This window comes from Perca flavescens, chromosome 6 (genome assembly GCF_004354835.1).
Source record: "Perca flavescens isolate YP-PL-M2 chromosome 6, PFLA_1.0, whole genome shotgun sequence".
Lineage (NCBI taxonomy): Eukaryota > Metazoa > Chordata > Actinopteri > Perciformes > Percidae > Perca > Perca flavescens.
In genome coordinates, this window is record NC_041336.1 from 22,397,554 (window position 1) to 22,420,616 (window position 23,063).

The 23,063-nt window shown below is 39.6% G+C and overlaps 2 protein-coding genes across 2 annotated transcripts; both read left to right on the forward strand.

The window, feature by feature from the left end:
- The first annotated feature begins 1,283 nt into the window (after nt 1–1,283).
- LOC114556543 (uncharacterized) lies at nt 1,284–21,283 on the forward strand. Its single transcript, XM_028579517.1, has 19 exons — nt 1,284–1,344; nt 1,450–1,833; nt 1,926–2,213; nt 15,477–15,773; nt 16,193–16,570; nt 16,646–16,933; nt 17,023–17,316; nt 17,531–17,560; nt 17,668–18,009; nt 18,107–18,403; nt 18,528–18,624; nt 18,744–18,791; nt 19,152–19,178; nt 19,301–19,345; nt 19,442–19,468; nt 19,632–19,670; nt 19,767–19,832; nt 19,944–19,977; nt 21,194–21,283. The coding sequence occupies exons 1-19, from the start codon at nt 1,302–1,304 to the stop codon at nt 21,218–21,220; spliced, it is 3,051 nt and encodes a 1,016-aa protein (XP_028435318.1). The 5' UTR covers nt 1,284–1,301; the 3' UTR covers nt 21,221–21,283.
- Nucleotides 2,779–9,496, forward strand: LOC114556564 (uncharacterized). The gene is made up of 17 exons (XM_028579549.1): nt 2,779–2,838; nt 3,038–3,415; nt 3,496–3,783; nt 3,874–4,167; nt 4,385–4,414; nt 4,522–4,863; nt 4,964–5,260; nt 5,398–5,494; nt 5,613–5,660; nt 6,023–6,049; nt 6,175–6,219; nt 6,316–6,342; nt 7,513–7,551; nt 7,648–7,713; nt 7,825–7,858; nt 8,711–8,780; nt 9,273–9,496. Coding segments are annotated over exons 4-17 (1,398 nt in total). The 5' UTR covers nt 2,779–2,838; nt 3,038–3,415; nt 3,496–3,783; nt 3,874–3,893; the 3' UTR covers nt 9,275–9,496.
- Nucleotides 21,284–23,063: the final 1,780 nt, after the last annotated feature.

The following is a 23,063-nucleotide window of genomic DNA, read 5'->3' on the forward strand; positions in this document are numbered from 1 at the left end:
GACAAGGTGAGCAAATATCAAAATTAAAGCAAACCATGTTTAGCCATTTTGACTGAAAGGTGTTAAGTAACACTAACATCTTAGTGTGTTTTATTATATTAGGTTACAATTAGGATAAGAGGTTTATATCAGATGTATCCTTCATAGAGAAAGATGATAGAGAAGATGTGATTGAGGATGATGGGAGTGAAGACAGCAAGGAGCATGAGTGTTGCTCTGAGCTATCTATCTATCTATTTGGCTCCTGCGATGCGTAGGGGTGTATCCCATCCCTGTGCGTTGACCCGACGAGATGAACCAGTTGTTTCCAGAGCTGACGGTCTTGTGCTTGCTGCTCCGCATCTTCCACCGCAACTCCATGTTGTTGGAGGTCGCCCGCAAGGACTGATTGAGTGTTGCTCTGAACACAGTGTGGAAATGTGAGCTGAGGAACTGGAAAGTAGGCAGAGCAGTGTAGACCAGTTTTTGCCAGAGGATCCAGGACTATGGCCAGATAAATTAACAGATGATCAGAGAGACACCATAATACGCAGGCTGGCAAGTAAAGGTACAGAGAAAACCAACAAAATGTAGTAGTAACCACAGTAAAGTAGGCTAGAGAATGTTGAGAAAGGAGGTTTGAAATGTGTGTTATCCGGCTACTCTAAGCATTTCAGTTAATACTTATTATTGAGGAACATGGGGGCCCATCAGGACTGCCTATGCATAGGACCCAGGGTCTGGTGCTACGCCCCTGAGTATACATATATGAAATCACATGATTTTTAGGCTACTAAGTACAAACATGGACACACGTGTGTGCTCTCTTTACTTTTTCTCCCATTGTTTTGTTGGGTTCTCACTTCTTTTCCAAAAATCTGTTCTGGTTAAATTGTTTATACGGTTGCAGAAAATATGGGCAAAACTTTTAAACTGATACTTCACCCAAAAACATCTGCAGACATTCACCCTGAAGAATTAAAAGTGGCTTTCTCGAGCTTGAAACAAGACAGGATATCTTGGCCTCTTCTGCTTTGATTTTGATTGTTCCTTTCTGAGTCTTTGAATCTGTCCTATGTGAGTCCCCAAACTTTGAAAATTCAACACTAAATTTCTTGAGTACCCCTTGAAGATTGGATCTGTAGGATAAATGAGATTTGTTTTATTGGAACATTTGAATTTTATGGAGCCGGGTACTTTTGATGATTTTGAAAAAAAGAATCACAGATATGTATTCTATTTTATTTTATTTTCTAATTTTAAATGCATAATACTAAGGTGTTCACTGTACATATTTTAGGTTATATGGTACCCTTCACAAGATGTCTGGATTTAGCCATTTTTTTCTGAGCTTCTGTATTCTAGGTAAATCAATTTTTACTACTCAATTTTTGTTAAACATATAAAAACTGGCCAAATTTTATTTTTTATTTTCTGTAATGTTCCTTATGCATATTTGTGCTCTTGCAGGATATACTTTCTGCAGTTCCACAGGTTGGCATGTATATATGCCAACCAATATCAGAGGATTGAAGGGTTCCTGCCTATTAATTCCTTGCACCTTTGACTACTATCAGAATCCACCTCGCAGACCAGATCGTGTGGCTTGGTACCAGTATGCGAGCCACTCATATCCTGTAGTTTGTAAAGATTGGGACATTAGGGATGAAATTGATGAATTTAAAGGTATAACATGGACACCTAATTCTGGATCTGGGAGAAATTGTGACCTTTTAATCAAGCCAGTGACGTGGGTTCACCACAGACAGAAGATTTACCCCTGGGTAGATCCAGACTATATTGGGAAATACACCCATAAATTCTGGGATAAAACTGTAATGATTGAAGTAGTTGGTAAGTAATCAAGGTGAGCTTAGAAAAAGATACATTTTTAGATGGATGTATATACAGTTTCCTCAATAATTCTTCACATTTCCTTTGTTAAGACAGGGCAGAGGAACCTCGTATTACGATTTATGGAGACAGGAAGGTTGGACAGTCTGTGACAGTGCAATGCACCGCTTCCCACACCTGTTCCTTGTTTCCACCGGATCTGAGTCTCAACATCCCACTGCGAAGCCACAGTCTAAGTCATAGCTCAGGGTCTGATGGCACAACCAAAACCACCTTGACGACCATATTAAACATAGAGAGAGACCACCAAACTGTGCAGTGCTCCGTCAGACACATGGGCGGTCACACTGTAACAGCCACTCAAACCTTAAATGCGAAATGTGCGTGATGCATATACAAGAATAAAAACATTTTTCTTTTTTGCGGACCTAAAATGTTAACATTTACTATTTGTATCTCAGGCTCCTTTTCAGCGTTGACTATCAGCCATACATCAGACGATTTTCTTGAGGGACAGGCAAGCAAAGTAACCTGCACTGCCTCATACACATGCTCCAAAGATATACCAACCCTGACATGGAACTATGGTAGCATGCCAGCCTCCACTGATACCAGCAAAAGTGGAACCACTAGTTGGAGGACTGTCTCCACACTGACATTCACAGCATCAGCTAACGACCATGGACGATCTCTGACATGCTACGCACGATTCCCTGGAGGACGGACGCAGGATAAGAGCATCACCCTCCAAGTAAAGAGTGAGTAGAAATAATAATCATCTTCCTATATACCAGTATATGTTGCCTTTGTAGCAGTCATATGCCAGAGCTGCTCTGCATTTTAACTGAATCACCAACAAAGTTTGAAATAGAACTGAAATATATTTTGATCAAATGTAATTCATTCTTCACATTTTGCCATTTTACCATAAAATCATTTCACAGTGCTGGTTTGTTTAAAACAATAACTCTCAGCATGGGGTGTCAAACGAGGATTAAAGGGAAGGTAGAACATAAATTATAATTCTGTTACACTTATTTATGACTTTTATCAATTATTATCTTGTGAAATACTGGATTCTTTAACTTCTTACTGCCTCTAAAAATCATTCAAATGAAGCAATTTCAGTGGAAACACGACTCTTTTCTTGAACTGCTTCTAAAAAGCTCTGCGACTTTGCTTCAAATGTTTCCTCTTTTTACAGGAAACATGCTGTCTCGCGGCTGGTCCTTCACCACCCCCCGCAGCATCACAGGCATGAGAGACTCATGTATCATCATTCCTTGCACATTCACCTACAGTAATTCCCAGCCTGCTGACCTCCGAGTTATATGGTACTTGTTCCAGAGCAATGGGTACTCACCTGTATTTGATGAGCAACAGAATATTATGAGTAAGTTTAACGGGATAACCAGCTTGATTGGAGCTGTGGGGGAGAAGAATTGTAGTCTTAAGATCGAGAGGCTGGAGATGTAACATAACCAGGACAGACTTTACCCATGGGTGGACAAGCACCCTATCACCTCCTACCAAAGCCTGGGTCCCACATTTTATGAAAAAACCTCTCAACTTATTGTTTCAGGTAAGTATCTGGATGTCAATTCAATTCAAATTCCAAGAAAGATTGTTCTCCAAATGACCATTCTTACTTTGATTTCATAGACCAAGCACAGGAACCACAGGTGAGCATCATAGGTATCCCCAGGGTGGGAGAGGAGAGCACAGTGTCCTGCAATGTGCGCCATACATGTATCTCTGCTCCCCCCACCCTGACCATAAGTGGTATACCTGGAGAAGATCTCATTACGGACACTTTGGTAACTGATGGGATTTGGGAAAGGACAGTAGAGAGAACCTGGGCTGTAAAAGAAGAGGACCAGAGTGTGAAGTGTACTGTTAGCTACACTGGGGGTCAAAGAGAAACAAGTGAGCTCAAGCTGAATGTTGAATGTAAGTACAATATGAGATCATGTTTTAACTGAAGTCAAATGAAAATTATCCTGTTTAGCAAATAAGCCTCACTATCGAATTCCTGCTCAGGTCCATATAACAGCATCAGAATGACTGAGCGGCCTGGCGACGCAACAGAGGGTGTGGCAAAGAGTGTCATTTGTTCTGTTTCCTACAAATGTAAGAAAAATAAACCAACCATTGTGTGGAACTACGAAGACATGCAGAGTTCGTTAAAAACCAAAGAGAACTCCAGCAATACCTTTATCACAGTGTCAAATCTAACCTTTATTGGCTCTCTTGAGGATGACGGTAAATCTTTGACCTGCATTGCTCAGTTTGTTACTGGCGAGACCTCAGACTCTGAAACCCTTCATATAAAAAGTGAGTTCCTACATGTCATACACAGTGGTCAAGACATTGGGAGCTATTCTTATTATATATCACTCGTATATGGGAGTTGTATCAATATTCCCTAATAACTTTATGGAGAAAGCTTGAAAGAAGAAGTTTCCCCAAAATGTCAAACTTTTGGTCTAATGATGAGCTAACATTTGAAGATTTATTTAATAATTGCTTATTATCATTTTCTTTCCTCCAGAATATGTGAGAGATCCATATGAAAATGACAGTGGGTGTACCTCTCCATTTTCTCAAAACTTATTTTGCTGCCATGTTATTTCACAAGTGAAGTGATTTCTTCAGTCATCCCATCATGACTTATTTCTCTCTTTACAGCGTTCCATGATCAGGCTGCTGACGTCCCTTTCAGATTCAGCGCCCTGACCGGCTCCTGTGTGGTGATTCCCTGCAGCATCCCGTACAAGGAAGATGAGCCTTTCACGCGTGGCATCTGGTCCAAAAGAAATAATGATGTCATCTACCATAATGGCCAGAGCTTTGTGGTTGACCATTTCAAGGGCCGCACCAGACTATTAGGAGAGCTGAATGAGGGAAACTGCTCATTAGAGATTGATGACATCAAACCCTTTGACAATGGGCCCTTCTGTTTCCATGCAGAGAGAGCTAACATGGAAAGATACAGATTCAACAATAGCTGCGTATTTATTGTTATGAAAGGTCTGGAATTTATTATTAATTTTATTTAAATGTGCCAAGCTATTGATCTGCTTGCTTTCTAAAAAACAAATGCACTCTGCTTTGTGTTTCACATGCTCAGCGTCCCCAGAAAAACCAGTGATGACCTCAGTTCCAGCAGAAGTTGATGCTGGCTCAACGATTACTGTCTCGTGTTCTGTGACGCACACATGTCCGTCACATCCTCCAGTGTTCTCATGGAGTGTCCCTCACCTCACCAGCGAGGTCACGCACACCTGGACGCCGCAGGGCATCTGGGAGACGACCTCCACCATCACGTTCACGGCTGCTGGAGGAGACGGGGTCAAAAACCTAACCTGTACTGCTGTCTCCTGGCTCGGCAAACAACGAGCCAGCACAGTCCAGATGACTGTAAAGGGTTAGAGCCACACAATTCATCTGTTGTGTTCATGTCTGGTTATGCAGTTATATCATACACTGAGTTGTGTATATTACATTTATATATTATATTTACTAATACATGTAATTGAGCCTTAAATGTTTCTACATTGCCAGGATCAAGCTCTCGGTCAGTAGCCATTGCAGTGTCAACTCTAGTCCTGGTTGTAATCATCCTAGCTGCAGTGTTTGGAGTGGTCTTCTATAGGAGGAGGTAAATACATAATACAATAATGGAGATGGGTGATACCAGTGCTATTGGTGCTATTAGTTGTTTATTGTAGAATGTAAAAGTCAACGTGTATTTGTAAAAAAATATATCTGACCAACAGGAAGCGCTCTGACGACCAGCTTAGACCACCACCTCGTCCAGAGAAGAGGTACGTAGGTAAACCTAAATGTGTAATGATGACGTCATTGATGAGAAGTTTTCAGTCAGGAATGCTTATGCCAAGGAAATAACCATCATAAGAAATGGTTACTGTATTCAGTAATTGTAAGAAAAGTCAGATTATAATGTTTGCTTCGTGAACTTGTATGATTAGACGTTACTAATCAGTTGATAGCACCACAGTGCTGCTGTATGAACCAATGATTTAAGCATGGATAAATAAGCTGATGCCTATCAGCTAACGAAATCATGTATTTGCCCGAACTATCTTATCTGTCATTATAAACACAAATCCTGTCTTTTCAACTAAAAGCAAGTAAATCTCCTTCTCTGCAATTCCATCTTTCACAGGAGATCACTGTGGGATAGATTATCCAGGTAAGCATTATCAAAGTTTCCTCAAGACCAATCTCTTTTGTTGGTCTCATATCATGCATGATAAAATCACTGATGAGTTGTAATCTGTTTTACTTGAAATCATTTCTATTCATTGAAATGTCCAGGAGAAAGCCTGAAGACAGGGAGAGACCTCCAAGACCAGAAAAACGGTATGTCAGCACACTGCTTGTTTTAAAAATTGGACAAATACAGGAGACCAATACATAAGTATATAAATAAAAGGTATAACACTGCTTTTCATACAGGGGGTCCATTTGGAATCGATTCTCCCGGTAAGAACACCCAAAAATAACCATTCACTTTCAATCCCCAGATGAATTGCCCTATGTTTACATTTCTACCATTTTCAGTAGGGCAAACCTAGGGCTGGGCGATATAGCTGAAAACTGTATCGCGATATAAGTGTTTCATATCGGTCGATATCGATAATTATTGATATTTTTTATGACCTATTTAAAATAAGGACCAGGAGAAAAATATATATTAAATTTAAACATTTTTATTTTAAACTTAACCTTCCTCTGATTATAATCCCCTCAGTTATAAAGCAGGAATGTCAACACAACCATGGAAAACACTCAAATAATTAAAATGTAAACATAGGTCTAAAATCAAAACGAACACTTAACAATTATCTCTTAACATTAAGGTGCAAACTTAAAGAATAAGTAAGAAATGCTTCATAAAGTGTAATAAAATAGTGCAAAATGTTAAATATAAGAAACCTGAGAAACTATTTTCTGCAGGTTTAGTGCTAGGTTGGTAACCTGGCTTCTGAACAGACATGTCTGCCTCCGTTATTTCTTTGTATCGTTTAGTAAGGCGCAGATGCAGAGTACCTCTCCACGGCGGTCTGCTGCTTGTGCGGTGTAGCAGCTGCAGATGTTGTTGGACGTTGCTGGCAAATACGGCTGTGCTCCAAAGTGTGAGCGCGGCTAAGGTGATAAAACTAGTTTGTGGTAGTACCAGTGTTGGTGGGGACGACGGTCTGACGACATTGGTCTGTCTACGGTCAGACTTATAAAATCCCCAAAAACTGGCATGACTGACTTTTGTTTTATCAACAATTTCCTCGCTCGCTGCGGCACTCACTTTCCACTTATCACTCCACGCCGGTTCTGTTATTGAAGAACACGAGACAGTGATGTGGCGCAACCAAACATGATACTGTTACATGATTGGCTGTTAGAGTGTCACTCCCTACGTTGCTAGGTTACCAGAGAGCGAGTGCCTTTGTTCATGCAACCAAACTTGCTTCACAATCTCTGGTTTTGGAACATTTTATCGACCGCATTTTCTATTGATATTGATTACGTGTCTATCGCGAGACATATCGTTATCGTTTTATCGCCCAGCCCTAGGCAAACCTCTTATATTGATCACTTGTAAGAAATACATTTTAAAATATTGATTAATATAAATAAAATGTATCACCCTTGCAGAAATCAAGGCAATGCTGCAAACATCAGTGTTGGCTATTCGTAAGTGTCTAACAATGTTTTTCTACTACGTACATCAGACAGCTAATAGCAAGCACAGACAAAAACTGATAGTGTGATTCCCTCCTCCTCCAATAGACGCAACACCACCACTGTAAACTGTGACACTCAAATCTCCAAACAACGCTTTCCATCCCCAAAGGAGTGAGTTTTACTAACACAGCTGTTTTTAACTCTTTTTAAATTATATCTGATTGTGTCTCATTTAGTTGTACATTAATTATCCGCTTCCTTTTATATTTCTGTTTGATATAGTCACCGGAGAGCTCCTCGCTCCGTCAGGCCTGAGGTCAGTAGTGCTGTGGTGATGCTGTAATGTAATGCCCAAACCAAAGACTTTTGCCTCTGCTTATCTCCTGTTTCCCAGCTAACCATTCAACCATCCAACCGACAATGAACAATTGAACAATCTGCACTTTTCTATGAAACAATTTTTTAATTATAAAAAAAAGTGAAATTATGTCACACCTGGTGATGTTATTCCTGTCCAGGTGGCTATTTCCATGTAGATTCTCCTTCACCAGAGTCATGGTATATCTGGGACTACTAAGTTATAAACAACTAGCTTTAGATTATTGAAGACATTTTACCTCTCAACCAAAAAAATTCTGGAAAGTGTTTGTTGGATGGTTGAACGTCTGAAACCCCCTCCCCCCACACCTTTCCGATATGTCACAATATGGGAGGCAGCATCTTACAGTTTTTCTCACTCTGCTGCTCTGCCTGGCTTTCCACGCCCACCTCCTCACCTGCACCTCATTCCCTTCATCAGCCACTCTCTCCTTTGTTATTCGGTCAGTTCATCAATGTTGCAATGTGGTTTTCGGTCATCGCTTTTCAGCCTCTGTTGCCTGCCGGCCTGATCAGCTGCCTAATGTGGACTTCTATCTTTACCCTCCTTTCAACAATAAATCAGTGAAATCATCCTGCTTCCTCGACTGTTTGCATTTGGGTCCATTCTTTGTTGCCATTCTCCCTCACTCTTGTGACAGCTTGTCCAATCCAAAGTATAGTTTAAAAAAATTGCAGCAGTGATCAATAAAACAGGTTCTAACTGAAGGAATGTTACCCTCTGCATATAATAAACTAAGGTTCCTTGTTCTTCTTCTCCAATGCATTTGAATGACAACGCTCCAACCAGTTTTTAGGTCATGGGCCAGAGGGTGGAGGATACTTGCCTCACCAGAAACAAAACTTACAACAACAACAGTGTAATTAATTCCGCCCACCTCCTCACCTGCACCTCATTCCCTCATGAGTCACTCTCTCCTTTGTTCCTCGGTCAGTTTGTCAATGTTGCAATGTGGTTTTCGGTCATTGCTTTCCAGCCTCTGTTGCCTGCCGGCCGGATCAGCTGCCTAATTTGGACTCCTGTCTATCTTTACCCTCCTTTCAACAATAAATCAGTGAAATCATCCTGCTCCCTCACTTTTGTGACAGCTTGTCCTATCCACAGTATAGTTTTAAAAAATTGCAGCAATGTACCATGCTCAGTGATCGGTAAAACAGATTCTAACTGAAGGAATGTTACCCTCTGCATATGATAAACTAAGGTTCCTTGTTCTTCTTCTCCAATGCATTTGAATGAAAACCCTCCAACCAGTTTTTAGGTCATGGGCCAGAGGGTGGAGGATACTTGCCTCACCAGAAACAAAACTTACAACAGTGTAATTAATTCCAATTTCCTTGTGTATTTGTTTCAGGATTACAATGTGTATGGCAACTGTTGAGTTCTTCAAGACACTTCTCGGAAACATCACATTCTTAGGGACAATATTGCTGTTATTCTTTTACCTTTATACTGCGCAGTACATGTTTGCATGTGAAGGGAAGTGATGTTGGTCATTTAACATTGATTCATTTAAAGAATGTATTATCTGCTGTCAATGAACTTATAAACACAATAAATGAATATGCTTATCTCTCATTTTGTGTCAGTTGTTATGTTTTGCATACAAACTCTCTAAAGACTAGACGAGTCTGCAAATGTTGTGGTACAGTCGACGTGAAAATGGGAACGTCTCAGACTTCATGTCGTCAAGAAATATATTTTTACACACTTTCACATTATGAGGGTTGACTCAGGTCTTATAGGTCGTCTTTTTAAACACCATCCTTATTGTGGGTAGTGAGTGTATAATGAGGGCTCATGGGTCCACTACTGAAAACACATTACATACTGTACATCCAAATAAAACATGAAATAATCATGTTAACAAATTGATCTGGTGATGGAGAATATCCCTTTAACATTTGAAGCCTTTAAACTAACCATCCATACAAAAATGTGTATTAATATAATATTCAGCTTTTCAACTGTCTTTATATTAAATCTTGTATTCAGCTGCATTAAAAAAATACCCAGACAGATTCACAATTTTTTTATGCTGCTTAATTCTCTAAAAAGCTCTTGAAGTGTAAAAATAGCCTGTTGTATAAACTTTGTCCACTAGATGGGACACAAAAGTTCCCTCTACTCTCCTCACATTTCCTGCAGGTTATGTATAGTCTGGCGCAACAGAAGTACATTGCCAGCATAAAACCTGACTGAACAATGTCTGGCTTTTGACCGTTCTCACAATGCCTTGGCTACGGGAAACAACAACAACAACAACCTCTGAGCTACCAAGCTACACGCTAAAAATGGCAATTGTTGACGAAAATGTGGATCATCTATAAGGCAGGCCTGCTTGGTTCTTTCACTGATTGTAAAGATTCACGAAGAATATATTTACGGTTTACGTTGTTAATGATAGATGGAGAGCCATCTTGCAAATGCCACAGGTTACCTCCCTACGTGTAAATTTTCCACCAAAACATTGTTCTTCCTGGGACTATTTTATTTTATTTTTTTACTATTTTACTATTGTGATTGGTTTAAAGACATGCAAACAAGCCAGACCATTTTTTTACTCCTATCCCAGAATGTATGTGTGGTGTTGCCAGACCTTACTCCAGTGCTGACACAGCGGTGTGGAGATAAGTCTGACAATGTGATACTTTATACGACTGAAAAAAACACAGTTAGAGATGGGGACAGGCTGAACAGTTGAGGGTCATCCAGAATAATGGGGACATACATTAACAGCTAATAACCATTATTGAAAGGCTGTTATATTTTAACAAAACTGTGTTACAGTTAATATTCACCTTAAGGCCAAATTCCTGTCGGCAATAAATTTAAAATATTTAAAATAACATTTTTCAGAATCTTCTGCAATGATCAAATTAATTTGCATAAGTCATCATTGGGTCAGTCCATCCACAATTATACACGTGTCCAACCTGGCTTGTAAGTCCTGTATGTTAGCGCCCACCCATCCTCCCCGACCACATCCCTACGCGGCCAGCCGTGTTCTTATACAGCAGCAGTCAATGTGGTGCCCACAGCAGAAAAAACGTATAAATCATACAGATTACAGTGCTTGACTTTTCGTAGCTTTTCGAACATATGGTTCATGAGAACAGGCTGGTTATTTAATGTGTTAAACTTTCAGGATTCGCTCTGATGGCCCAGGACCATCTCATTCTGATCAAAGGTCTATATCTTAAATCTTTTATTATCTTTATTTTAAATACTCTATGTCAGTTCAGTGACTAGTTCTGTAATTTCCCCACAGCTTAAACCGCTGAATGGTTGGGCTTACTGTAATGTAATGTAATGTAATAATACTGCAGACAAAGTGTGCTTTTTTGGCATTCTTGATCAAACCTATGCTTTTATTTATATGCCTCAAAAAATTTGTATAGTTTCTGTTCTTCTTTTTTTTTTTTACACAGGTCTATTTGGAGTAAGACATGAAAAACATTGACGTAGCATGCATGCCTCCACTGATAACTTGTAATGTTAGTCAATCTCTCACAGGACCTTGGTGATGGTGACGATTACATGAACACTGCAGACCTCAACATCTATGGAAACATCTGAAAAACACCAGAAAACTAATCTAATCAGATTCATAATGATCTGATCTGTAATAAGAGCATCTGATGACTGCAGTTTTGTTGTATGACTAATATATGATAACAATATTATAAATTTATCAACAAGATGGAATTGAATACATCATATTTTGCTTGAGATTATCGTATCAGTAAGTATGGAACTTTGCTCAGCCAGTGTATTCATTTGTTAAGGCATGATGTCACCATTGTTGGGCCTGAAACATAATCAAAATGTCAACAACAAAGGGAAAAAGTGTATTTCCCAAAATGTCAAACAATGTCTTCTTATTTAAATCATTTAAATACATCAACATATACACTCACCTTAAGGATTATTAGGAACACCCTACTAATACCGTGTTTGACCCCCTTTCGCCTTCAGAACTGCCTTAATTTTTCGTGGCATTGATTCAACAAGCATTCTTTAGAAATCTTGGCCCATATTGAGAGGATAGCATCTTGCAGTTGATGGAGATTTGTGTGATGCACATCCAGGGCACAAAGCTCCTGTTCCACCACATCCCAAAGCTGTTCTCTTGGGTTGAAATCTGGTGACTGTGGGGGCCCATTTTAGTACAGTGAACTCATTGTCATGTTCAAGAAACCAATTTGAAATTATTTGAGCTTTGAGTGACATGGTGAATTATCCTGCTGGAAGTAGCCATCAGAGGATGGACATGGTCAGAAACAATGCTCAGGTAGGCTGTGGCATTTAAACAATGCCCAATTGGTACTACGGGGCCTAAAGTGTGCCCAGAAAACATATCCCACGCCATTACACCACCAGCCTGCCCAGGAGTAACAAGGCATGACGGATCCATGTTCTCTTTCTGTTTACGCCAAATTCTGACTCTACCATCTGAATGTCTCAACAGAAACCAAGAGTCATCAGACCAGGCAACATTTTTACAGTCTTCAGCTGTCCAATTTTGGTGAGCTTGTGCAAATTGTAGCCTCATTTTCCTATTTTTATTGGAGATGAGTGGTACCCGGTGGAGTCTTCTGCTGGTGTAGCCCATCCGCCTCAAGGTTGTGTGTGTTGTGGCTTCACAAACGCTTTACTGCATACCTCGGTTGTAACGAGTGGTTATTTGAGTCAAAGTTGATCTTCTATCAGCTGGAATCAGTCGGCCCATTCTCCTCTGACCTCAAGCATCAACAAGGTATTTTCGCCCACAGTACTGCCGCATACTGGATGTTTTTACTTTTTCAGACCATTCTTTGTAAACCCTAGAAATGGGTGTGCATGAAAATCCCAGTAACTGAGCAGATTGGGAAATACTCAAACCAGCCCGTCTGGCACCAACAACCATGCCACGCTCAAAGTTGCTTAGATCACCTTTCTTTCCCATTTTGACATTCAGTTTGGAGTTCAGGAGATTGTCTAGACCTGGACCACACCCCTTAATGCATTGACGCAGCTGTCATGTGATTGGTTGATTAGATAATTGGATTAACAAGAAATCCTACAGGTGTTCCTAATAATCTTTAAGGTGAGTGTATATACACTGCAAACACAATTATCAGGCAAGTGAGTATTCTGATCTTATCATTATATCCATGCACATTTCCCAGCTCCAAATCATATAAACTTGAATGCTTATTAGATTTGATAACTATTGGGTGATATTCATTGTGTGTAATGAGGGAGGGTTTGGCAAATGTGAAAGATCTTTTATCAAGGCCTGCATAATTATTAGGCAGCCTCAGCCAATGTGTGTGTGTGTGTGTGTGTGTGTGTGTGTGTGTGTGTGTGTGTGTGTGTGTGTGTGTGTGTGTGTGTGTGTGTGTGTGTGTGTGTGTGTGTGTGTGTGTGTGTGTTTTTTTTTTTACAGGAACCAGTATATTCCTTTTGGTAGGCAAATTGTACCCTCCCCGGTTTCTTAAAATGATGGGTGGTTAGAGACTTTAAAAGGTGGAAAACTCCTCATAAACATTCCACTCTGAAGGTAAGTCATTCTGATTTCTAAGAAATACCATATAAAATGCTAAAGAAGCTTTCCTTTGTTTCTGCATCTTACAACTTTATATTAGTTTTCATGCTGAAAAGGCTGAGTTTTAAATTGATTCATGGAAAAAAATATGAATGTATCTTTCTCTTGTGATATCAGGGCTTCCTTAAAATGTAGTTGCTGACAGAAAGTAGCACATACTTTGTTTTTTATTAGAAATCTAAGACCGGAAACCACTCTTGTTTGTTCAAACTCTTGCAAACTATATCAACACAAAATAATATTTCTTTAGGCTGAAATGATTTAGCTTGTTACCATGTCTGGAGAGCTTTCTGAAATCGAGAATGTTTTTTTGTCAGCAAAGTCTACCTTGTTCTGCTTTGTTATGCCGACTTATGTCATATTAACAATGACTGGCCTAAATGTAGAACTTTCAAAAATTTAACTGCTTCAGAAATTAGGAATTATCTCAGTCTATTGAGAAAACACCTTTTTTTTTTTTTTTCTCGAAACAACATAATGTGGTTTGTTTTGAACAGCTTTTAGATTTTTATTTGTATTCATGACATTTCTGTGATTTAGATTTTGTGGGATTATTTTTAAACATGTATTAATCTGTTTGTCTTTTATGTATGCTTTGTCTTTAACTCTTACGCCATTACGGCCTTTTGCCAGTAGGCTATTCGCTGTTTAACATGGGTGAAACTTTTAAACTGATACTCCACCCAATAACATCTGCAAATATTTACCCTGTAGAATTAAAAATGGCTTTTTGTCATATGTGAGTCCCCAAACTTTGGAAATTCAACACTAAATTTCTTGAGTACCCCTTGAAGATCGGATCCATAGCATAAAAGAGATTTGTTTTATTGGAACATTTGAATTTTCTGGAGCCGGGTACTTTTGATGAATATGGAAAAAGAATCACAGATATATATTCTATTTTATTTTCTAATTTTGAAAGCATAATCCTAAGGTGTTCACTGTGCATACTTTTATGTGTGTGGTATCATTCTCAAGATGTCTGGATTCTGCCATTTTCTTCTGAGATTCTGTATTCTAGGTAAGGCAATTTTTACTACTCAATTTTTGTTATAAACATGTAAAAACTGATCAAATATTTACAATTTTTGCCATGTGCCTTATGCATATTGGTGCTCTTGCAGGATACATTTTCTGCAGTTCCACGGCTTGGAATGTATATATGCCAAGCAATATCAGAGGATTGAAGGGTTCCTGCCTTTTAATCCCTTGCACCTTCTACTACTATTACAATCCACCTCGCAGACCAGATCGTGTGGCTTGGTACCAGTATGCAAGCTACTCCTATCCTGTAGTTTGTAAAGATTGGGACATGAGGGATGAAATTGATGAATTTAAAGGTAAAACATGGACACCTAATTCTGGATCTGGGAGAAATTGCGACCTTTTAATCGACCCAGTGACGTGGGCTCACGACGGACAGAAGATTTACCCTTGGGTAGATCCAGACTATATTGGGAAATACACCCATGCATTCTCGGATAAAACTGTAACAATTGAAGTAGTTGGTAAGTAATCAAGGTGAGCTTAGAAGAAGATACATTTTTAGATGGATGTATATACAATTTCCTCAATAATTCTTCACATTTCCTTTGTTAAGGCACGGCAGAGGAACCTCGTATTACAATCTATGGAGACAGGAAGGTTGGACAGTCTGTCACAGTGCAATGCACCGCTTCCCACACCTGTTCCTTTTCTCCACCGGATCTGAGTCTCAACATCCCACTGCGAAGCCACAGTCTAACTCATAGCTCGGGGTCTCGTGGCACAACCAAAACCACCTTGACGACCTTATTAAACATAGAGAGAGACCACCAAACTGTGCAGTGCTCCGTCCGACACATGGGCGGTCACACTGTAACAGCCATTCAAACCTTAAATGCAGAATGTATGTGATGCATGTACAAAAATAAAACCAATTCCTTCTTTGCTGACCGATAATGTTAACATTTACCATTCGTATCTTAGGCTCCTTTTCAGCGTTGACTATCAGCCGTACATCAAATGAATTCCTTGAGGGACAGGCAAGCAAAGTAACCTGCACTGCCTCATACACATGCTCCAAAGATATACCAACCCTGACATGGAACTATGGTAGCATGCCAGCCTCCACTGATACCAGCAACAGTGGAACCACTAGTTGGAGGACTGTCTCCACACTGACATTCACAGCATCAGCTAATGACCATGAACGACCTCTGACATGCTACGCACGATTCACTGGAGGAGGGACGCAGGATAAGAGCATCACCCTCCAAGTAAAGAGTGAGTAGAAATAATAATCATATTCCTATATACCAGTATATGTTGTCTTTGTAGCAGTCATATGCCAGAGCTGCTCTGCATTTTAACTGAATCACCAACAAAGTCTTCAAAAAACGTAAAAATGTAATTTATGCTTCACATTTTACCATAAAATTATTTCACAGTGCTGGTTTGTTTAAAACAATAACTCTCAGCATGGGGTGTCAAACGAGGATTAAAGGGAAGGTAGAACATAAATCCTAATTCTGTTACACTTATTTATGACTTTTATCAATTATTGTGAAATACTGGATTCTTTAACTTCTTACTGCCTCTAAAAATCAATCAAATGAAGCAGTTTGAGTGGAAACACGACTCTTTTCTTGAACTGCTTCTAAAAAGCTCTGCGACTTTGCTTCAAATGTTTCCTCTTTTTACAGGAAACATGCTGTCTCGCGGCTGGTCCTTCACCACCCCCCGCAGCATCACAGGCATGAGAGGCTCATGTATCATCATTCCTTGCACATTCACCTACAGTAATTCCCAGCCTGCTGACCTCCGAGTTATATGGTACTTGTTCCAGAGCAATGGGTACTCACCTGTATTTGATGAGCAACAGAATATTATGAGTAAGTTTAACGGGATAACCAGCTTGATTGGATCTGTGGGGGAGAGGAATTGTAGTCTTAAGATCGAGAGGCTGGAGATGTCACATAACCAGGACAGACTTTACCCATGGGTGGACAAGCACCCTATCACCTCCTACCAAAGCCTGGGTCCCACATTTTATGAAAAAACCTCTCAACTTATTGTTTCAGGTAAGTATCTGGATGTCAATTCAAATTCCAAAAAAAATAGTTTTTCAAATGACTATTCTTATTTTGATTTCATAGACCAAGCACACAAACCACAGGTGAGCATCATAGGTATCCCCAGGGTGGGAGAAGAGAGCACAGTGTCCTGCAATGTTCGCCATACATGTATCTCTGCTCCCCCCACCCTGACCATAAGTGGTATACCTGGAGAAGATCTCATTACGGACACTTTGGTAACTGATGGGATTTGGGAAAGGACAGTAGAGAGAACCTGGGCTGTAAAAGAAGAGGACCAGAGTGCGAAGTGTACGGTTAGCTACAGTGGGGGTCAAAGAGAAACAAGTGAGATCAAGCTGAATGTTGAATGTAAGTACAATATGAGATCATGTTTTAACTGAAGTCAATTGAAAATAATCCTGTTGAAATTTAAGCCTCACGATCAAATTCCTGCTCAGGTCCATATGATGACATCACAATGACTGAGCGGCCTGGCGACGCAACAGAGGGTGTGGCAAAGAGTGTCATTTGTTCTGTTTCCTACAAATGTAAGAAAAATAAACCAACCATTGTGTGGAACTACGAAGACATGCAGAGTTCGTTAAAAACCAAAGAGAACTCCAGCAATACCTTTATCACAGTGTCAAATTTAACCTTTATTGGCTCTCTTGAGGATGACGGTAAATCTTTGACCTGCACTGCTCAGTTTGTTACTGGCGAGACCTCAGACTCTGAAACCCTTCATATAAAAAGTGAGTTCCTACATGTCATACACAGTGGTCAAGACATTGGGAGCTATTCTTATTATATATCACTCGTATATGGGAGTTGTATCAATATTCTCTAATAACTTTCTAGAGAAAGCTTGAAAGAAGTTTCCCCAAAATGTCAAACTTTTGATCTAATGATGAGCTAACATTTGTAGATTTATTTAATAATTGCTTGTTATCATTTTCTTTCCTCCAGAATATGTGAGAGATCCATATGAAAATGACAGTGGGTGTACTTCTCTATTTTCTCAAAACTTATTTTGCTGCCATGTTATTTCACAAGTGAAGTGATTTCTTCAGTCATCCCATCATGACTTATTTCTCTCTTTACAGCGTTCCATGATCAGGCTGCTGACGTCCCTTTCAGATTCAGCGCCCTGACCGGCTCCTGTGTGGTGATTCCCTGCAGCATCCCGTACAAGGAAGATGAGCCTTTCACGCGTGGCATCTGGTCCAAAAGAAATAATGATGTCATCTACCATAATGGCCAGAGCTTTGTGGTTGACCATTTCAAGGGCCGCACCAGACTATTAGGAGAGCTGAATGAGGGAAACTGCTCATTAGAGATTGATGACATCAAACCCTTTGACAATGGGCCCTTCTGTTTCCATGCAGAGAGAGCTAACATGGAAAGATACAGATTCAACAATAGCTGCGTATTTATTGTTATGAAAGGTCTAGAATTTATTCATTTTATTTAAATGTGCCAAGCTATTGATCTATTTGCTTTCTAAAAAACAAAAGCACTCTGCTTTGTGTTTCACATGCTCAGCGTCCCCAGAAAAACCAGTGATGACCTCAGTTCCAGCAGAAGTCGATGCTGGCTCAACGATTACTGTCTCGTGTTCTGTGACGCACACATGTCCGTCGCATCCTCCAGTGTTCTCATGGAGTGTCCCTCACCTCACCAGCGAGGTCACGCACACCTGGACGCCGCAGGGCATCTGGGAGACGACCTCCACCATCACGTTCACGGCTGCTGGAGGAGACGGGGTCAAAAACCTAACCTGTACTGCTGTCTCCTGGCTCGGCAAACAACGAGCCAGCACAGTCCAGATGACTGTAAAGGGTTAGAGCCACACAATTCATCTGTTCTGTTCATGTCTGGTTATGCAGTTATATCATACATTGAGTTGTGTATATTACATTTACTAATACATGTAATTGAGCCTTACATTTTTCTACTTTGCCAGGAACAAGCTCTCGGTCAGTAGCCATTGCAGTGTCAACTCTAGTCCTGGTTGTAATCATCCTAGCTGCAGTGTTTGGAGTGGTCTTCTATAGGAGGAGGTAAATACATAATACAATAATTGAGATGGGTGATACCAGTGCTATTGGTGCTATTAGTTGTTTATTGTAGAATGTAAAAGTCAACGTCTATTTGTAAAAAAAATATATCTGACCAACAGGAAGCGCTCTGACGACCAGCTTAGACCACCACCTCGTCCAGAGAAGAGGTACGTAGGTAAACCTAAATGTGTAATGATGACGTCATTGATGACAAGTTTTCAGTCAGGAACGCTTATGCCAAGGAAATAACCATCATAAGAAATGGTTACTGTATTCAGTAATTGTAAGAAAAGTCAGATTATAATGTTTGCTTCGTGAACTTTTATGATTGGACTTTACTAATCAGTTGATAGCACCACAGTGCTGCTGTATGAACCAATGATTTAAGCATGGATAAATAAGCTGATGCCTATCAGCTAACGAAATCATGTATTTGCCCGAACTATCTTATCTGTCATTATAAACACCAATCCTGTCTTTCCAACAAACAGCAAGTAAATCTGTCTCTGCAATTCCATCTTTCACAGGAGATCACTGTGGGATAGATTATCCAGGTAAGCATTATCAAAGTTTCCTCAAGACCAATCTCTTTTGTTGGTCTCATATCATGCATGATAAAATCACTGAGTTGTAATCTGTTTTACTTGAAATCATTTCTATTCATTGAAATGTCCAGGAGAAACCCTGAAGACAGGGAGAGACCTCCAAGACCAGAAAAACGGTATGTCAGCACACTGCTTGTTTTAAAAATTGGACAAATACAGGAGACCAATACATAAGTATATAAATAAAAGGTATAACACTGCTTTTCATACAGGGGGTCCATTTGGAATCGATTCTCCCGGTAAGAACACCCAAAAATAACCATTCACTTTCAATCCCCAGATTAATTGCCCTATGTTTACATTTCTACCATTTTCAGTAGGGCAAACCTCTTATATTGATCACTTCTAAGAAATACATTTTAAAATATTGATTAATATAAATACAATGTATCACCCTTGCAGAAACCAAGGCAATGCTGCAAACATCAGTGTTGGCTATTCGTAAGTGTCTAACAATGTTTTTCTACTACGTACATCAGACAGCTAATAGCAAGCACAGACAAAAACTGATAGTGTGATTCCCTCCTACTCCAATAGACGCAACACCACCACTGTAAACTGTGACACTCAAATCTCCAAACAACGCTTTCCATCCCCAAAGGAGTGAGTTTTACTAATACAGCTGTTTTTAACTCTTTTTAAATTATATCTGATTGTGTCTCATTTAGTTGTACATTAATTATCCGCTTCCTTTTATATTTCTGTTTGATATAGTCACCGGAGAGCTCCTCGCTCCGTCAGGCCTGAGGTCAGTAGTGCTGTGGTGATGCTGTAATGTAATGCCCAAACCAAAGACTTTTGCCTCTGCTTATCTCCTGTTTCCCAGCTAACCATTCAACCATCCAACCAATCATCCCATCACATATTTTTTGAACAATCTGCACCTTTCTATGAAACAATTTTTTAATTATAAAAAAAAAAGTGAAATTATGTCACAGCTGGTGTTGTTATTCCTGTCCAGGTGGCTATTTCCATGTAGATTCTCCTTCACCAGAGTCCTGGTATATCTGGGACTACTAAGCTTTAAACAACTAGCTTTAGATTATTGAAGACATTTTACCTCTCAACCAAAAAAATACTGGAAAGTGTTTGTTGGATGGTTGAACGTCTGAAACCCCCTCCCCCCACACCTTTCCGATATGTCACAATATGGGAGGCAGCATCTTACAGTTTTTGTAACTTTCATAAACCAACAATCTGACAAAGATTCCCTTTGGATAAGAAGCAAGAATCCAAAGCAAGTTAGTTAGACTTAGCGCTTTTAGTCCCTAAGTGTAGTTTGTGTCACGGCCTGTCCCTCCTCTTCAGCCACATTCCCTACTCCCCAGGCCCCTTCAATGCCATTTTCCAACTATCTACCAGATGTCCTCGGACATTCTTTCCTTTCCCCAACACCTAACTGTCCCAGCCATCTCCACACCTGTTCCCACTCACTCTGCTGCTCTGCCTGGCTTTCCACGCCCACCTCCTCACCTGCACCTCATTCCCTTCATCCGCCACTCTCTCCTTTGTTATTCGGTCAGTTCATCAATGTTGCAATGTGGTTTTCGGTCATCGCTTTCCAGCATCTGTTGCCTGCCGGCCTGATCAGCTGCCTAATGTGGACTTCTATCTTTACCCTCCTTTCACAATAAATCAGTGAAATCATCCTGCTTCCTCGACTGTTTGCATTTGGGTCCATTCTTTGTTGCCATTCTCCCTCACTCTTGTGACAGCTTGTCCAATCCAAAGTATAGTTTAAAAAAATTGCAGCAGTGATCAATAAAACAGGTTCTAACTGAAGGAATGTTACCCTCTGCGTATGATAAACTAAGGTTCCTTGTTCTTCTTCTCCAATGCATTTGAATGACAACGCTCCAACCAGTTTTTAGGTCATGGGCCAGAGGGTGGAGGATACTTGCCTCAACAGAAACAGAACTTACAACAGTGTAATTAATTCCAATTTCCTTGTGTATTTGTTTCAGGATTACAATGTGTATGGCAACTGTTGAGTTCTTCAAGACACTTCTCGGAAACATCACATTCTTAGGGACAACATTGCGGTTATTTTTTTACATTCATACTAGTGCTGTCAAACGATTAAAATATTTAATCGTGATTAATCACATTAATGTCATAGTTAACTCGCAATTAATCGCACATTTTTATCTATTCTAAAATGTCCCTTGATTTCTTTTAGTCCCATTTATTTTATTTTTTTTCTCTCATTTTAATGATATCAACATGGAATAGTGGATCGGCTTGCTTTATGCTTTTGTAGCTCAGTTCACAACGTCAAAACACACAGATCACTTTGGTCTTGTCAATGGAACCATTTGGCAACTTTTTAAAAGTAAACTTTCCATTCAGAATCTTATTGGCGTCCATTTAAGTGTCTCGTGCTCACCATCCGCTCAAAACGTAACGTTAGCCTACTACTCTTTGGCTGGCTCGCAAGCCCAAACAAGTGTGTGCGGCGTGCCTGTTTTGTTTCCGGTCTAGGTAAATCCGGTGTGGTGTTGCAGTTTTTCTAACGTTACTAGTTGTTACAACAGCATGTGAAAAAAAACTACAGAGTTTGCTAGGCCAAAAAGAACGTTAATCTCACGATAAAAAAAAAAAAAAATCAATGCCGTTAAAATGGGTTTGCCTTAACGCCGTTAATAACGCGTTTAACTGACGGCACTAATTTATACACATACTGCACAGTACAAGTGATGTTGTGTCTTGCATTTAACCTTGCTTCATTTAAAGAATGTATTATCAGCTGTCAATGAACTTATAAACACAATAAATGAATATGCTTATCTCTCATTTTGTCTCAGTTGTTATGTTTTGCATACAAACTCTCTAAAGACTAGACGAGTCTGCAAATATTGTGGTACAGTCGACGTTAAAAAAACGGGAACATCTCAGACTGATGTCTTCAGGAAATATTTTTACCCACTTTCACATTATGAGGGGTGACTCAGGTCTTATAGGTCATCTTTTTAAACATCATCCTTATTGTGGGTAGTGAGTGTATCATGAGGGCACATGGGTGCACTACTGAAAACAACAAATTACATACTGTACATCCAAATAAAACATGAAATAATCATGTTAACAAAGTGATCTGTTGATGGAGTATATCTCTATCATTTGAACACTTTAAACTAACCATCGATACAAAAATTTATCAATATAATATTCAGCTTTTAAATTGTCTTTACATTGAATCTCTCTTGTATTCAGCTGCATTTAAAGAATCCCAAGACACAATTCACAATTGTATTCATTTTTTTATGCTGCTTAATTCTCTAAAAAGCTCTTGAAGTGTAAAAATAGCCTGTTGTATAAACTTTGTCCACCAGCCGGGACACAAAAGTTCCCTCTACTCTCCTCACATTTTCTGCATGTTATGTATAGTCTGGCGCAACAGAAGTACATTGCCAGGATAAAACCTGACTGAACAATGTCTGGCTTTGGACCGTTCTCACAATGCCTTGGCTACGGGAAACGGGACAGGCTGAACCGTTGAGGGTCATCTAGAATAATGGGGACATACATTAACAGCTTGTAACCATTATTGAAAGGCTGTTATATTTTACCAAAACTGTGTTAATTGTAACACTAAAGCAAATGCATAGTTTAACACTTGCTACTAGCTCTGTAACAATCACCTAGTCAATCAATTTCTGAAAAATGCATTTAGGTATATAGATATAGTATTCCAAACATACCTAAAAAAGAGTTTGTGCTGTTGAATCCATGCATCTTAGCAGAACAAATATTCATTTTTTTTCATTAAATAATAAAGTGTTCACATTCTTTGTGGCTCGAGATATTGTGTCTTTCACAAACGGCCATTTGTTG

Coding starts and splice junctions, on each gene's coding strand:
- LOC114556543 (XM_028579517.1), top strand. CDS start 1,302: ATGTCTGGATTTAGCCATTTTTTTCTGAGCTTCTGTATTCTAG. Junction 15,774..16,192: donor CATCACCCTCCAAGTAAAGA/GTGAGTAGAAAT, acceptor CTCTTTTTACAG/GAAACATGCTGTCTCGCGGC. Junction 18,010..18,106: donor CGTATTTATTGTTATGAAAG/GTCTAGAATTTA, acceptor TCACATGCTCAG/CGTCCCCAGAAAAACCAGTG.
- LOC114556564 (XM_028579549.1), top strand. CDS start 3,894: ATGACTGAGCGGCCTGGCGACGCAACAGAGGGTGTGGCAAAGAGTGTC. Junction 5,495..5,612: donor GTGGTCTTCTATAGGAGGAG/GTAAATACATAA, acceptor TCTGACCAACAG/GAAGCGCTCTGACGACCAGC. Junction 7,714..7,824: donor CGCTTTCCATCCCCAAAGGA/GTGAGTTTTACT, acceptor TGTTTGATATAG/TCACCGGAGAGCTCCTCGCT.